Below are 15,606 nucleotides of genomic sequence, written 5' to 3' on the forward strand. Positions count from 1 at the left end.
GATCCAGAAGACCTAAGGAGGGGCTAAGGGGGATATATGGGGACTATTTTCAAAACAGGTAAAGGATCAGATTAGTAATAAAGTCGTGATTATCCAGTTGTTTAGGTGAATGTGCAGAAGATTTGTGTAGGTGTTAATGAATTTGTAAGTCTTCATTCCAAAATTAGAAACCAGGGGGAAAAGAAAGGGAAATTCAATGTACTTAGCATTTAGCAAATTATTCTGGAAAATGTATGTACAATGTGCCTTGTTTTGACCAATAGTTTCATCTCTGAACGGTGATAAAAACAAATACATACAGTGCATTCAACAGGACAGAACAGTAAGGGTTATGTTTCGGCTTCAACCAAAATGAGGCTTCTTCAGAAATAACTTTATGTTTTATATATATATAAAATATATAGCATTTTCTCTATATTTCAATTTTGACTGTATTTCATATTTTAGGCAAAGTTATGACTACACAGACCTGGCGAGTGTGGGCCATCTACATGGTCTTAGCTGCAAGCATCACTGAAGAGCAGGAGCTGAAGCAGGCTTGTCCTTCATGTGATGGCACTCCGCTGTGCAACTGCTCTTCCATGGGATTGGACTTTGTCCCCCCAGGGCTCACGGGCAAAGTCACAACATTAAACCTGTCCCACAACAGGATCAAGCACATCCGATCCCAGGATCTGCAGCAGGCTGTGAACCTCAGAGCCCTGCTGCTGCAGTCCAACCAAATCAGCTCAATAGATGAGGACTCGTTTCGCTCCCTGGGGAAACTGGAGCTCTTGGACTTGTCAAATAACAGCTTGGCTCACTTGTCTCCTGCGTGGTTTGCGCATCTTCTCAGGCTTCAGCACCTCCATCTTCAAGGGAACTCCTACAGAGACCTGGGGGGAAGCTCCCTCTTTTCTAGCCTGAGGAACCTGATCTCTCTCTACTTGGGCAACCCGCAGTTCAACACGGTTCGGCAAGGGGACTTTGAGGGCATTGATCTTCTGGACAAGCTGTGGATTGATGGTGGCAATCTTAGTCGGTATGAACCGGGAAGTTTGAAATCGATTGTGACAATAAATCACATGATCATAAAGCTGGGAAATAGTAGCATCTTCTCAGCAATTGTCAGGGACCTTCTGCACTCTGTCATTTGGTTAGAAGTGAGAGAAATAGTCCTCAGTATACCTGCTGAAATACAATTATTGAGAGTCATGTCATCTTCTTTTGCTAAGAAAATTTCTTTTAAAGAAGTCCTATTAACAGACGTTACTGTCCCTGAGATGGTCAGCATTTTAGAAGACATGCCAAAATTAGTGGAGGTGGAGATGATAAACTGCAGACTCTTGGGAACTGGACAATGGCAAAAAGAAATTCAAGCAAATCAATCACAGACTCTTAGAGTTCTGACAATAGATAAATTATCTATAGATGAATTTTATTTGTTTACAGATCTTAAGGCCATAGAAGGTCTGCTGTCACTTCTTCTCAAAGTCACAGTTACAAAGACCAAGGTATTTTTGGTACCATGCCGCCTTTCACAACGTCTTCTGTCATTAGTGTATCTTGACCTTAGTGCAAATTTGCTTGGAGACCAGAGTTTGGAGCATTCGGCCTGCCAGGGTGGTTGGCCCTCAGTACAAACTCTAAATTTAAGCCAGAATTCACTGAGTGACTTAGAAATGACAGGTAAAAGTTTGTCTCATTTAAGAAAACTGGTTAATCTTGACATTAGCCAAAATAATTTTGGTGAGATTCCGGATGTGTGTGAATGGCCAAAAAACCTGAAATACCTGAACCTCTCCAGCACGCAAATTCCTAAAGTAACAGCTTGCATCCCCCCGACCCTGGAAGTTTTGGACATTAGCGCTAACAACCTGAGGGAGTTTGGACTGCAGCTCCCAGTTCTGAAGGAGCTGTACCTCACAAAAAACCAGCTGAAGACCTTGCCTGGCGCCGCACCCGTTCCTAGCTTAGTGGCCTTGTATATCAGAAGAAACAAGCTCAGTGGTTTCTCCAAGGAAGAGTTGGAGTCCTTCCGGAAACTGGAGCTGCTGGATGCCAGCGACAACAACTTCATCTGCTCCTGTGACTTCCTCTCCTTCATCCACCACCAGGCCGGGCTGGCCCAGGTGCTGGTGGGGTGGCCAGACAAGTACGCCTGTGACTCTCCCCTGGCAGTGAGAGGGGCGCCGGTTGCCGCCGTGCACCTCTCCCTGATGGAGTGCCACAGGTCCCTGGTGGTGTCGCTGATCTGCGTCCTGGTCTTCCTGGTCATCCTCATCCTCGTGGTCGTCGGCTACAAGTACCACGTGGTCTGGTACCTGAGGATGACCTGGGCGTGGCTGCGAGCCAAGCGGAAGCCCAAGCGAGCCCCCGCGAAGGACATCTGCTATGACGCTTTCGTCTCCTACAGCGAGAACGACTCCGACTGGGTGGAAAACATCATGGTGCGGGAGCTGGAGCAGGCCTGCCCCCCGTTTCGGCTCTGCCTCCATAAGCGGGACTTTGTGCCCGGCAAGTGGATCGTGGACAACATCATCGACTCCATCGAGAAGAGCCACAAAACGCTCTTTGTGCTGTCCGAGCACTTTGTGCAGAGTGAGTGGTGCAAATACGAGCTGGACTTCTCGCACTTCCGCCTCTTTGACGAGAACAACGATGCAGCCATCCTGGTCCTCCTGGAGCCCATCCAGAGCAAAACGATTCCCAAGAGGTTCTGCAAGCTGCGGAAGATCATGAACACAAAGACCTACCTGGAGTGGCCTCCTAATCAGGAGCAGCAGGAGATGTTTTGGTTCAATTTGAAAGTAGCTCTAAAATCCTAGACAGCAACATCAAAGACTGAAAATGTAGAAAATGCACTCTGGATTTCTTTTCCTTGCATGTTTGACCCATCACCTATCTGTAGGTTGAGAACAGAGAGCTGAGCTACTATACATTTTATTGCTCACTCTTGGATTATTTTCTTTTGGCAGCTGTAGTTGTGAGATGTTGCACTGGTTTGGGGTGGGATAGATTGAATTTTGTTTATAGTTGCCCCTACACTGCTGTGGTTTGGATTTGTGACCAAACTAGTTTTGATAGCACAGGGGTATTTTACTTATAGTTTCGTTACCGGTGCTTGCAGAGCAGCAGTGCCTTTTCTGTGCCAGTGAGTATGCTGGGGGTGCATGGTAATTTGGAATGGGACACAGCTGGGATAGCTGATCCCAACTGGCCAAAGGGATCTACTGTACCATGTAATGTCATGCTAGGTGACAAGAGTTGTGGGAAAGAAAGAGGAAGGAAGGATGAGTTCAGACCGAGCTCAGAGGGTTGCGATCAATGGAGCAGAATCTGACTGGAGGCCTGTTACTAATGGTGTTCCCCAGGGCTTGGTGTTGGGTCCAGTCCTGTTTAATATCTTCATTGACGACCTTGATGAGGGGATAGCATTCACCCTCAGCAAGTACGCCGATGATACAAAGCTGGAAGGAGTGGCTGACACGCAGGAACCCTGCGCTGCCGCTCAGTGAGACCTGGACAGGCTGGAGAGCTGGGCAGGGAGAAACCTAATGAAGTTCAACAAAAGCAAGTGTAAAGTCTTTCACCTGGGAAGGAATAACTGTTTATATCAGTACAGACTGGGGGATGACCTGCTGGAGAAGAGCCCAGTGGAGAAGGACCTGGGGGTCCTGGTAGATGACAGGTTGGCCATGAGCCAGCAGTGTGCCCTGGTCGCTAAGAGAGCCAATGGGATCCTGGGGTGCATCAGGAGGAGTGTGGCCAGCAGGTCAAAGGAGGTGATCCTCCCCCTCTACTCTGCCCTAGTCAGGCCCCACCTGGAGTATTGTGTCCAGTTCTGGGCTCCCTGGTATAAAAAGGACAGGGGTCTCCTTGAGAGAGTCCAGAGAAAGGCTAGGAAGATGATTAAGGGCCTGGAGCATCTCCCCTATGAGGAAACGCTGAGTGAGCTGGGGCTGTTCAGTCTTGAGAAGAGAAGACTAAGGGGGGACCTAATTAATGTTTATAAATATCTTAAGCAGGGGATGCAGGGGGAAATGGCCAGCCCCTTTTCAGTGGTCTGTGGAGACAGGACAAGGGGCAATGGCTGCAAGTTGGAGCACAGGAAGTTCTGCACCAATATGTGGAAGAACTTTTACACAGTGAGGGTGACAGAGCACTGGGACAGGCTGCCCAGGGAGGTGGTGGAGTCTCCTTCTCTGGAGATATTCAAGACCTGTCTGGACGCCTATCTGTGCAGTATGAGCTGGGGAGCTGCTTTGGCAGGGGGGTTGAACACAATGATCTCTTGACGTCCCTTCCAACCCCTACGATTCTACGATTCTATGATTCTATGTTGGAGTCATGCTGTTTGTCTCTGCAAGTGTTTGTCATGTTTGAGGGTACCGTGCTTCACGGAAAGGGCTACATCCACCTGCTGATGGAATGTAGTGAATGAATTGTTTTGCTTTGCTTGCGTTTGCGGCTTTTGCTTCACCCATCGAACTGCCTTTCTCCGCCCTGTTTCACTGCAGGATGAGGAAGCAAGTGGCTGCAGGGGGCTGAGCTTCCTTCTGGAGTTAAACCACAATGATATTTTCTACACGTTAATCAGCAGAGTTGGCAAAAGCTGGCATTTAAATATTAATGATGATATAGATAATAATGATGTTCAGATATACAGCTATGTAGTTTATGTATCTTCATCTTTGCAAAAGCTTTAGGAAAGATCCTGCCTAGCCAAGGGTTTTTCTGCATTCTTTGTAGAAACCACTTCTAATCAAATGCAATAAAACTCAGTTTATGCAGTAAGGATTTTTGTCCTAGCTCTCCTAGTTAGTAGATCTAAGGACTTATTCTCATCAGTGTTTCACAAGGACTGTAAGTTATATGTCTAGATCTCCTGAGCATTGTGGCTGCAAGGGTTAATGTAAAAATGCACTTTCATGCTGCCATGTTGGCCGTTGTGGCATGTATGTTCTATGGCAGACAGCTTTTGTGGTGAAAGACATCTACAGATGATTCCTGCCTAGTTTAGTTGCACTATATATCACAGAATCACAGAATCACAGAAGGTTGGAAGAGACCTTTGAAGATCATCAAGTCCAACCATTCCCATCCTATGCTAAACCATATCCCTAAGTACCTCATCAACCCTTTTTCTTAACACATCCAGGGAAGGTGACTCAACCCCCTCCCTGGGCAGCCTGTTCCAGGCCCTGACAACTCTTTCAGTAAAAATCTTTTTCTAATATCCAATCTGACCCTGCCCTGGCACAGCTTCATGCCATTTCCCCTTGTTCTATCTCCTGTCACCTGGCTGAAGAGACCATCGCCCACCTCTCTACAACCTCCCTTCAGGTAGTTGTAGGTGTTGATAAGGTCTCCCCTCAGCCTCCTCTTCTCCAAGCTAAACAGCCCCAGCTCCCTCAGCCGTTCCTATGGGAATAGATGCTTCAGAGTCCAGTCCAAACACTCTTCCTTAAATGAGGTTTAAGCTGTTCTCACCTAGAATGTGGGAAACACTCGTATATGTAGCCTTTGACTCCAACACCATGCTCCTGTTGCTGACTGGCACAGGCACACGAAAAGGGTGTTTTCCTACCCTTCCACTGTCTGTAAACATAGTCCACAAAAATAGAGGGGTTAGGGAGCATTCCACCTCAGACACTGTGTTTGCTGCCAGCTGGGGCCATGTTTTCTGGAGAAGATTGCTGGGGCAAAGCTGCTAATTGCTGAGAAAGTGGAGTAACTGGAAGACACTGGCATGAGACTTTTCCTTCAGAGGTGATTAATAGGTATCTTAGGTGATACCTGCCTTGAAGCCACAGGAAATTTCAGATGAACTCTTAACAGCTTCAGTCTGGTAGGTCAGGAGGACAACTAACTGCTGGATCAGTTCATGGTGTAGGGACAGTGTAGGACACATCAGGCTTGTACAAAAAGCAGATCTTAAAAGCCTTCACACAGAAACACCTACAGCATTTTGCTGTATCTGTGATGAGATCGTGTCCAAGTTAGCGGGCTTATTGTTGTGTTTTGGTCTCGGGCTTCTAACACATACAAAATCTCTGTTAAAGCACCTCAATGTTCGTAATTGAGTTTGCACGTGGGAAGCTGCATCTCAGAGCTAGCTCTGTGTTGTGTTACTGCTTTTCTCCACACAGCCAGCGTGTCAGTGAAAGCAGAAGTGTCCCTGTTCTTTGCTGTTGGGAAGGCAGAGGATGAACATTCTTTCATTACACCCACAATTAGGCAACTCTGATGGTCTAACAGGAAGGAAAGATATATTTACATGCATTTTTGCCTACATGACTATACAGGCATAACACAATATAAGAACTTTGCTACTTCATCTAAGGAAACAAAGCTACCTTCTTTCTATATATTTAAGATCTTCTCTTTCTTTCATTTACTTGAGAGTTTTTTAATTGCATTTCATTTTTTTAGCATCTTGAACCTTACCTTCATCTGCAGGTGGCTTCATACAATCTCTGGTTTATTGTTATATGTATATATTAAAGTCAGATTAAAATAATCTGTATTTCTGGTTTATAATAACAATGTAAAGATTCTTAAAATACAGACCATATTTCATCAGCTACTTCAGCTAGGCTAATTACCTTTTAAGACAGCTTCTCTGACTCCTAAGCTGCCTGTTCTTGCCCAAACACGCTGTTTCAATTCCTCACAGTGTGGCCAGGGTAGCGCAGATGTCAGACCTTTGGCCACTAAGCAGCATGACTTATGCATATATTTTGATCTGGGGTTTTTGGTGGGGTTTTGGTGGGGTTTTTTGTTTAAAGCAATAGCAACATATGGAATTTGTGGTAATGGAGTGTAACTTTGTCCTCCTGCGTTTGAGAAGCTGGTTACTGGGAGTTGAGCCTTTTGAGGATGGGAGCAGTAAGTCAAAGAGGATTTAATACAGGACCTCCACATATTGGCCTGTCTGACTACCAAGCACACCATAAACATTGTTGTGGTTAGAGCTTTTTGTAAATGGCCTTCAGAAGACGTACCAGTTACAGTACAGTAGCTTTTGAAAGAGGTGAGGTCAAAACGCTAATGGTATTACTTTACATTAACAAAATAATCTATTTGGGTGCCATTTTTCAGAATTTGATGTACACAAAGCCCTTATCTGACTTGAAGTCCTCCTCATCTGCCGCACAACTTTCTGTAGTCAGATTTTCAGCTAGAAGCCACTACCAATATATGTAACAATGAAACAAACAAACTTAAAATCTGGCATTTTCTTTTGCCTTTTTAAAGGGATATTCATAGTAAAAAACCAAAGATCTACTTTCTTTTCATAGCACAGTCTTCCCATTGAAGGCAGCAATTTCTTTTACGTCATATTTTAAGAAAGTAAAAAAATGCTTTAATAGCATATTGCATTCTTGCAGTGATGCAAAAAGAGGCATTATACTGCAGAAGGGCATATAGCACACCAGAGTTCAACCAGCTGCTATTTTCTCTAGTATATTAAAATTAATCGTTACTGTAGAGAGGTAAAGATCCAACAATTTGCACTCTCACCATTAATCCGAATCCTATTCTAGACTCAGTGAGTAATTAATACCTCTGGTAACCAGGTGCCAAACCACCAAATAGCTGAGCCAGTCCAAAAGCTGTCCATACAATACGTGTGTGTTCCCACTTAAGCTGTCATTGAGAAAACTGGAGAGAAAACACAACAGTAGGTAGATCTTGGTGTTTTTCTTAGACAGAATGCAAGAAAAAGTATTGGGTTAAAATTTTGAAGTGCCGACTTCTCAACTGTGCTGATTTACTTCCTCTTTTTGTTGTTGAGGTAAGGTTAAATTCTAATATACTCAGATATGTTTAAAATAGACTTCAAAAAGTAAGCCAAACTTTGCTTCCACTCAGGCAGGTTTCTACAAATACAGAAGCAGATCTTCAACTACTAATCATTTGCTAAAGGGAAAGTGTTGTTTCCTAACTAGTAAGAGACAAGAGAAAAAAACCAGCACTTGTTCTGAAAGTGGATTATATAATTCCTTTTTAAATTTCATTGAAGAGCAAAATTCACTGCATGGTCTGTCTGAAACAGTGATTTACGTTCTTAAAATCTTCCTCTTGTTAGAAAAATGATTTCCGGATGTCTTAAAATCAAGAAGGAAAATACACATGCACTTTTCTTTTCCTAGCTTGCTTGGGGTTTTACCTAAGATAAAGCCAAACAGAACGCTCATCTTCCCTAAATATAATTGTTCCTTAATAATAATTGTTTTCCCATTTATTTAATGTGGCCATCTCATCCTTCCACTGCAGATCAAAACAAGAATTAGCAAGTAATCAGGCTACGGTTTAGAAAATCTAAATCAAAAGCATGCTTGTTAGCGAAAGGACATAGGCTTAAGGATATGGGCTTAACATCCTCTTCAGATCAACTTTCTCAGGGCACTATGGGTACATCTGCTCCTTGCCAGCGGTGCACCCACCACAGATGCAGAATTTACCAAACCTGGTATCAGGTATGTTAAGGAATCTTTCAAATATAAACAAGGCTCAGTGCACACATCTGCAAACGTAGTCAAACCCTCAATAGATTATTTTAATGGCCGATTATGGATACTGCCTTGGTTTATAACTGATCAGTTTCCAATGACTTAAAATATTTGGACTATTTAGAATTATTTTTAAGTTGAATCCAATGTCCTGCAGACTGGTACTCATATTTTCCAGCCTGCGAGAAGCCAGGGTACTTTTATGAACCACAGAAGAGGATGAGTACTAGCAAGGTTCAGCCTGTATGTGATACCATTTATTTTGGTTTCTGGAATGCAAAGTGCCAAGTAGCTTGGTACTCTCTAGTGTGAGACGCTGGTTCTTCTGTCAGGCTGCGGGACATGCATGTGCTATCTTTTGATAAGGGTTCCACATCTCCCTTCAAACTGCCCAGCAAACACAGGCACGGCCAGAGGAAATCCTCCGCAGCACAAAGGAGCCTGAGCTAGCAGCCCTCACCGAGGTGGGGTCAGCATGCCCAACCTAATGCACTGCCAGGCACACCCACACAGGCTGTGCACCCAGTACCTGGAAGGAGGATGTACACCTGAAATGGTAGGGATATGGCCACTCTTGCATCAGTTTGTCTGTCAAAAAGCTGCATGCTCCCAACTCATGTCACAGAGCTGAAATGTATTTTGTGGTTCTATTTTTACTTTTGTGCTGTGTTGTTTCTCAATGTGGCTTTGGTTCCTTTTTTCCCTTGGTATTTATTACAGTTGCTATTACTTCTTAATGCAACATAAAAGAGGGGAAAACAACAATTCCTTAATTACATGGAAAGGATACACATGATTAGAGGACAGCTGGTAGGTATTTTCAATGATCCCTTCTTCATTTATATCCACAAAAATTTTCTGCCTGCAGACTGTGCAGATATCATTGGACACATTTCTTCTTGCTATGCCACTGATGTTGTAAAACTGTCAAGATCAAGTTTACAGAAAGAAAGATGCCAAAAAGCAACACAGTATTTGCTTAGAGTCAAGGTTGCATAAACCCATTTTGAGTGCCATCAGAGATAAGAGAGCACAAAAATGACTACAGTTGTCCCAGTTTACTAACACCAGGATGCACAGACTTACCGAGAAACAATCAAAATCTTATTGCTGATGCAAGAACTCTAGCCACTGTCTGCTTGATTTTAAGTAACTGGAACAGAAGAGAATTATGCTGAGAAAATCACCTTACTTGGAAAGGGAAGATAAGAGCTATGAAAAGGAAGGGGTAAGAAGAGTCTTTCACAGACTCTGGGGAAGAAAGCAGCTTGCCATCCTATGATGATCAGAAAAATTTTGGACTCTGTCATACCTGTTGGAAACTCCAGATCAGACCCTGGCATTTGTCACTGACTACTAACTCTTAGTCTGTTCTTCTAGTGATAAGACTGGCAATGGTTTGTCTGTGGCACAAGAACAGCTCTCCTCAAGGAACAGTGAGGTCAGTCTACTGCAAGAGCACCTAGCAGACCATATTCTCATGAATCCAGGGGCACAAGAGATTCATTTCCAGTCCTTGCAAGAGGTATGCAGGATGATGGCCCCCAACACTTACACCAGTGGTGGGAGCTGTGTAGCCACAACAAATCTCTGCAAAGTCTCTTCCCATTACTCCATAGTACACTCTTTATAAAAGCAGTATCCCAGCAAAATCCATGGAGTGACCACACTGTCATAACCACTAAAGAGTTCACTAAAACACCAGCATAAATTATCAAGATACTTACTCCAGTTAGGTCCTGCTTTCTTCACACAGGTTTGGATGCATTTTCTTCTGCAGCAGCAGGCACCCTCACACCTGAAGTATCAATACTCTTGATAGCAAACTGTGCTGAAAGTAGGATATCCATGAACTGCTTTTGGAGCCATAGCTACTCAGCTCTGTTACAGGCAGGCCAAGCTGACACATTTTATTATAGATGGCATTTGTGTAGAGCCTTATTGTACAGAACAATTAGGAACCCACAAAAAACCCAAAAACCCCATAAAAAGCAAAACCAAAACCCCAGAAAGCATGCAACTATTGAGACAACTGGTATTTCACACTATAAGTTTAAATAAATTAACAGATAGAAAAACTTATAAAAGATAATAACACAGCATCATTAGCTCACATCACTATTATGCACCTTCCCTCCCTGCAGCCCTGGCTTTACAGGAGCACAGTCCACTGCTTGTGACCATAAAAGCAGACAGGTCTTCTTCCATGCCATGCAGCCCTTCTGGTGTGCCACAGGCCAGTGGTCCCTACCCACCCAGGCCACAAAGCCTGACGTCTCCTGGCCTTCACCCGAGGTGACCAAATGCGGCCTGTTGCCTGCCTGCCTCCCCCCCATCCAACATGATCCCTCTCCAATATGCTCAGGTACCACGAGCTGCTTTATTTTTTTTTGAGGTAGACCAAAAGTAACTTGAATTTAAGTGGCAAAACCAAAACTGAACGGGCACACATTTTCAGTCAACTAGCTACCTTCTAATATAAATCTATAACTGAGCTTTCTTACCATGCTGGCTGCAAAATAAAAGCCTAATTGATTAAAAAATGGTATTGCAGCCTTCTCTAGGGTGATGCTGTTATCAGATTAATTGGTAAATGTTGTTTGCAGTAATTGTTTCCTTGCTGATTTTTATGTCTGCCAGATCGTTAATTTTAACACTATGAGCCTCCATATGAAATGCATGAGTATTTATCATGTAAATGAGGACAGAGATAGGAATGGAGCCATACAGATGAAAACCCCAGTATTGATTTATTATTAATACTGGAAGGTCACCATCTGGACAATTCCATAAAATAATGCATCTACATTGCTGCTAAATGGGAGCTTTAACATCTGGATCTTATTATTCCAAATTTTCCTCATCCACCCATCATAGCAAGAGGAATTTCCTGACAAATCAGATTGCTGCCCAAAGGTAAAATGTTTTTCTCATTACCGTACTTCAAATGAGCTCAAAAAAACCTAGAAGTGAAGTCAGCATCAGCGTCATAGACAACTTTCCCATTTTCTAATTATGCAGATTAAATAGGTCACTAACTGAAACACGTCCATGTGTCCTCTGCTTCCTTCACCACATTCCCCACACTCTGAGCGAGCAAGAATGCCTATCACTTGCAAATTCAACAGAACAATATTATTCCACTGTCCTTTCCATCTTATAGCATGTGGTAAAAACTGCATTTATAAAGAAAATAGCTGTGTAATAATTAGATTTATTGTGACAGACTGGCCTTACCAGAACTCATTAACTTGACAATGCAAGCTAACTGGCTCTCTAAAAATCTAGTTTCTTTTGATGTAGACATATTCAAATACTCAAAAGCATATGCATGAAAAAAATAATAAATCATCTGTTTGGGTTTTTTTTTAAAGTTGAAATTAATATGCTTACATTTGATAATACACTGGAAATTGGCAGGGATTTCTGTATTAGGTAAATCAACCATATTTTCAAGATTTGCCTCATTACTCAGGTATAGAAATCAATGTTGTCATAATGACGCTGCTTCATTTTTCAACTATGTTCCAAAGTAAGTTCTCATTACGTGACTGCCACATGATACAAGATATATAATCAGTAAAATGGGCAACCACCTACGGGACCAGACGGCAGGCTTTGTGTTTGAGATTGTTCTGAGACCAAGACAAATCTGCCTTTCCATCTCAGATATTTTAAGATTTCTGTTATGCCAGGGGAGAACAATTTTGTCTACATATATCATATTTATTTAATTTTCATCAATGGACAGAGCAAATTGCATTATAAGAATCAGCTGAGAGTCAGAATTTCCTTTGGGAAAATGCAGAGTCAGAATACTAATAAGCTTTTTCCTTCCTTCCCCATTTGATACACTAGGCTCCTGCCTTTATGTTGAGGAGAATGGATAGCATAGGCTAAGACAGGATAGGAACAGTTCTTCGAGGCAGGTAATTCTCTGACAGGTATCCTTTGTTGCTACCTCACATCACAGAGCATGTAATACAGTTGCAAGCAGGTACCACACTGCACCTCACTGAATTAGAAAAGCACAAAATTTGTGAACGAAGTGGAAAAATGAGAGCATTTTCTGAACACAGGTTCAAACCTACTGAAAATTGGGTTTTTACAAAATGAATTATCAGAACACAGACTCTGTGTTTACTTTTGAAAATCTCAAATAACAATAATCTCAAAAGTAACTGAGAATCAATGATTTTCTCTAATCTGTTTCCTTATCACTTGGAAGTTAATGCTGAACTGTCAGCTAACACCTAGAAGACAACACACAATTGTCAGAGTAGCCTTTATTTTAGTTCAAGCAAGTATTTACTAGAAAAACCTCCTGTTTGTTGGTTGGGCTTTTTTCCCACCCCCTTCCATGCTAGGATCACACCCATGTTACTTTATATGTAGCCATCTGGGGAAGCCAATCTCTTCCCTCTTGCCAAAATTGCCCACAGCTGAGCCTTGACTGCTTTGCTGTAACTTATTTTTTTGCTCTTGAGTCTTTGAAATAGGAGCCTTCCCTAGCATGGCTTTTTTCCCCCCATTCTCCAGGAGAGGTTTTACATTCTTGATAAGCCTGGATAAGGCTCTTTAGAAGCTACAGGCTGTTGCTGTTTCTCTTGCATCTAGTAAGTAGTTGCTGCTTTTTACTTTTTGTGCTTTTTGAGCAAGTTATTGCCCTTTCCACATAGGGCTGATACTATGCTTCCTTTGGCCTTTGTTTTCTTTTCTTTCAGAAAGAAACCAAACTTTTCTTTTTCATGTGTTTGCAAAGCACCTTGAAGGGGAAGTGGGGAGTCAATCACTGCAATCCTTTGCTTTATTTCTATTAATGGGTCTGTGTGATTCTCTCTGAGCTCTTACTATGAGAATAGCACAACTATCCAGAGCAGGGAGATATCTATATATATATATGTATATATATGTGCAAGGTTCCGTGCTGAACTCAAAGAATGAGGCAGAAAGGTTTGTCAGCTTATGCTTCTTTCCAAGCCATGGTATGCAATGGAAGGCTGGCTACTGGTTTTGTTGATCTCCTGGGACAGAAAATATAAAAGAAAGAAGTCTTTGCTCAGAGAAAGGCAGCCTTAGGTTTACACCTCCCATTAAAATAGCGTGCTCTAGCTCTTCATCTGTTTTCCCTTCTCTTTTGCTCCTAAAGATGTGTGTTGATATAAGCAGGGGAAAGTGGTTGGTTTATTCTGGTCAGTACTAGATACTGCTGTGTGTAACCTGTGTGTGAACTGTACAGCCATAAGCTAGTGGCCAAAAGCTGGATGGTAAGAAAGAGAAACGCTCAAGCAAGAGTCGAAGGCTGGTTTCTCTTTAGTAAGCATGTGGTTGTTTTTCAATTTTTGACTTATTTAAATGTTTCCTCCCAAATCAAACAAAAATGAATGCAAGCATAATGACTGCCACCTGGCATGACTGTAGTGCAGAAGTCTAGACCTGCCTGTACTTAGGGGAGCAGTAGACTATTTTTTGTTTGTTTGTTTAATTTTATGTCAAATGGGCAATTTCCTGTATGCATTAACTAAGTTGTTTAAATCCTAAATGCAACCATCTTTACAGTTTCTACTCCTAAATCAGACGGTTTCTCTATCTGCCGCAACAACGTATACTAGTTATTTTTCATCTGCCTTATGTAAGGATCTCATTAATCGTTTGACTTGGGATCTTAATGTTTGCCCTGTCTGATAGTCTTCGAAGTACAGTGGACCAGCAGTTACTGTGCTGGTAGAAATTTGCAACTTGAACGCTGCTGCATGACGTGCTTTCAAAGACAACAAGCTAATGCGATGAGATCGACAGTGTGTTCGGAATGATACAGAAGTATCTGGCTGTGAAACATGAGGGCAGTTCTAGCTTAATACACAAGCTTGTAAGTAGCTTTGGTGGCAAATATTCTTAAGTTACCAAACATGGAATAAATGCAATAAACCATCTACTGCCAGACTCACGGTGAGTAGTGTTCACTACCACAAAGTAACTTCCTACATACATAGATGGTAGGTTTGAGAATGTATGACTGTCCCAAGTCAGCAGAGCGTGAAGCAGAACTGCCAAAACCCGGTGCAAAGTGAACTTCAGCTTCTGGTGCTACTATTTTTACTGAAAGATGGTCTGTGTCAGTTCCTCTTCTCCTGGAGAAGGAGGCCTCGCTGCTGCCTGACAGCTGTGCACTGAAAATTGAGGGCCTCCACATGTTTCTGGTGCAGATGTTTATTTTAAAATGCCCTGCAAAAACACAAAAAACATTGCAGAGCCTTATTAAAGTGTTGTGATTGTAGGAGTTGTACTGGAGCCTCCCTAAATTAGACTAAATATTGTTCATATTTGCTCTGTCACTTTGTTGAGGTGACTGGCTCCTGTAGGCTAGTAGTTGGGAAGAAAGCTTCAGTTGCTGAAGGCTGCACTACACAAGTAGTAGGACTGTGGCAAGTGTGGGTTACTGGCATTTGTGGCAGTGGTCAAGCCAATGTAGTACACATTGACCAACTTCAAGTATTGCTAAGGAGGGTAATGCCAAAAACCCAGAAAGTGCATGCTCCTTAGACTCCCACAGGTTCTCCCAGGCAGACAGGGACCTTTTCAGCTGGTCATTGTTGTCTGCACACTTAGCGTTCAAGTGTGCTTCAGTGCTAATTTCGTATCAGTCTCGTGAAAGGTATTTTCAATGGAAAACAATGACATGGACAGTCTGAGAGACTTCAGTCGTGTTCTTTATTGTAAATGTCTGTTGAAATCAGTAAGGCAAAAATTGATGGGAAGCAAATACTTGAAAAGCTCTGAATGGAGATGCTAACACCAATATAAAAGGATTGGATGATACAGCAGAACTGGTCTAGAAGAGAAATCAAAGAACGTAATGGTAAAGCAGTATCACAGATGATGATACTACATGGTGCTTAGGTACAGCATGTGCTCAGGGTTAGGAGTGTGTGTAAAGGTAGAGTTAGTGACACCAAGCTAAAATCCACAATGAGCTGTGCTGTGACTTCATTAGACACTTTTCCTGTATATAGGTTGTTATGATGAGCATTTCATCACTGTTCCTAACTCTGTAAAGTTAGGAAGGCTCTAAAGAGCCTGTTTTATGACCTTGGTATTGCAATTTTAT

At 42.5% G+C, this 15,606-nt stretch overlaps 1 protein-coding gene across 1 annotated transcript; it reads left to right on the forward strand.

Moving 5' to 3' along the window:
* Positions 1-455: 455 nt before the first annotated feature.
* LOC311191307 (toll-like receptor 2 type-2) lies at positions 456-2,807 on the forward strand (the record flags this gene model as incomplete). The annotated part of the gene is made up of 1 exon (XM_084263458.1): positions 456-2,807. The coding sequence occupies one exon, from the start codon at positions 456-458 to the stop codon at positions 2,805-2,807; it is 2,352 nt and encodes a 783-aa protein (XP_084119584.1).
* Between the last annotated feature and the right edge of the window lie 12,799 nt (positions 2,808-15,606).

The sequence above is a fragment of the Gallinula chloropus genome (genome assembly GCF_964237585.1).
Source record: "Gallinula chloropus genome assembly, chromosome: 4".
Taxonomy (NCBI): Eukaryota; Metazoa; Chordata; class Aves; order Gruiformes; family Rallidae; genus Gallinula; species Gallinula chloropus.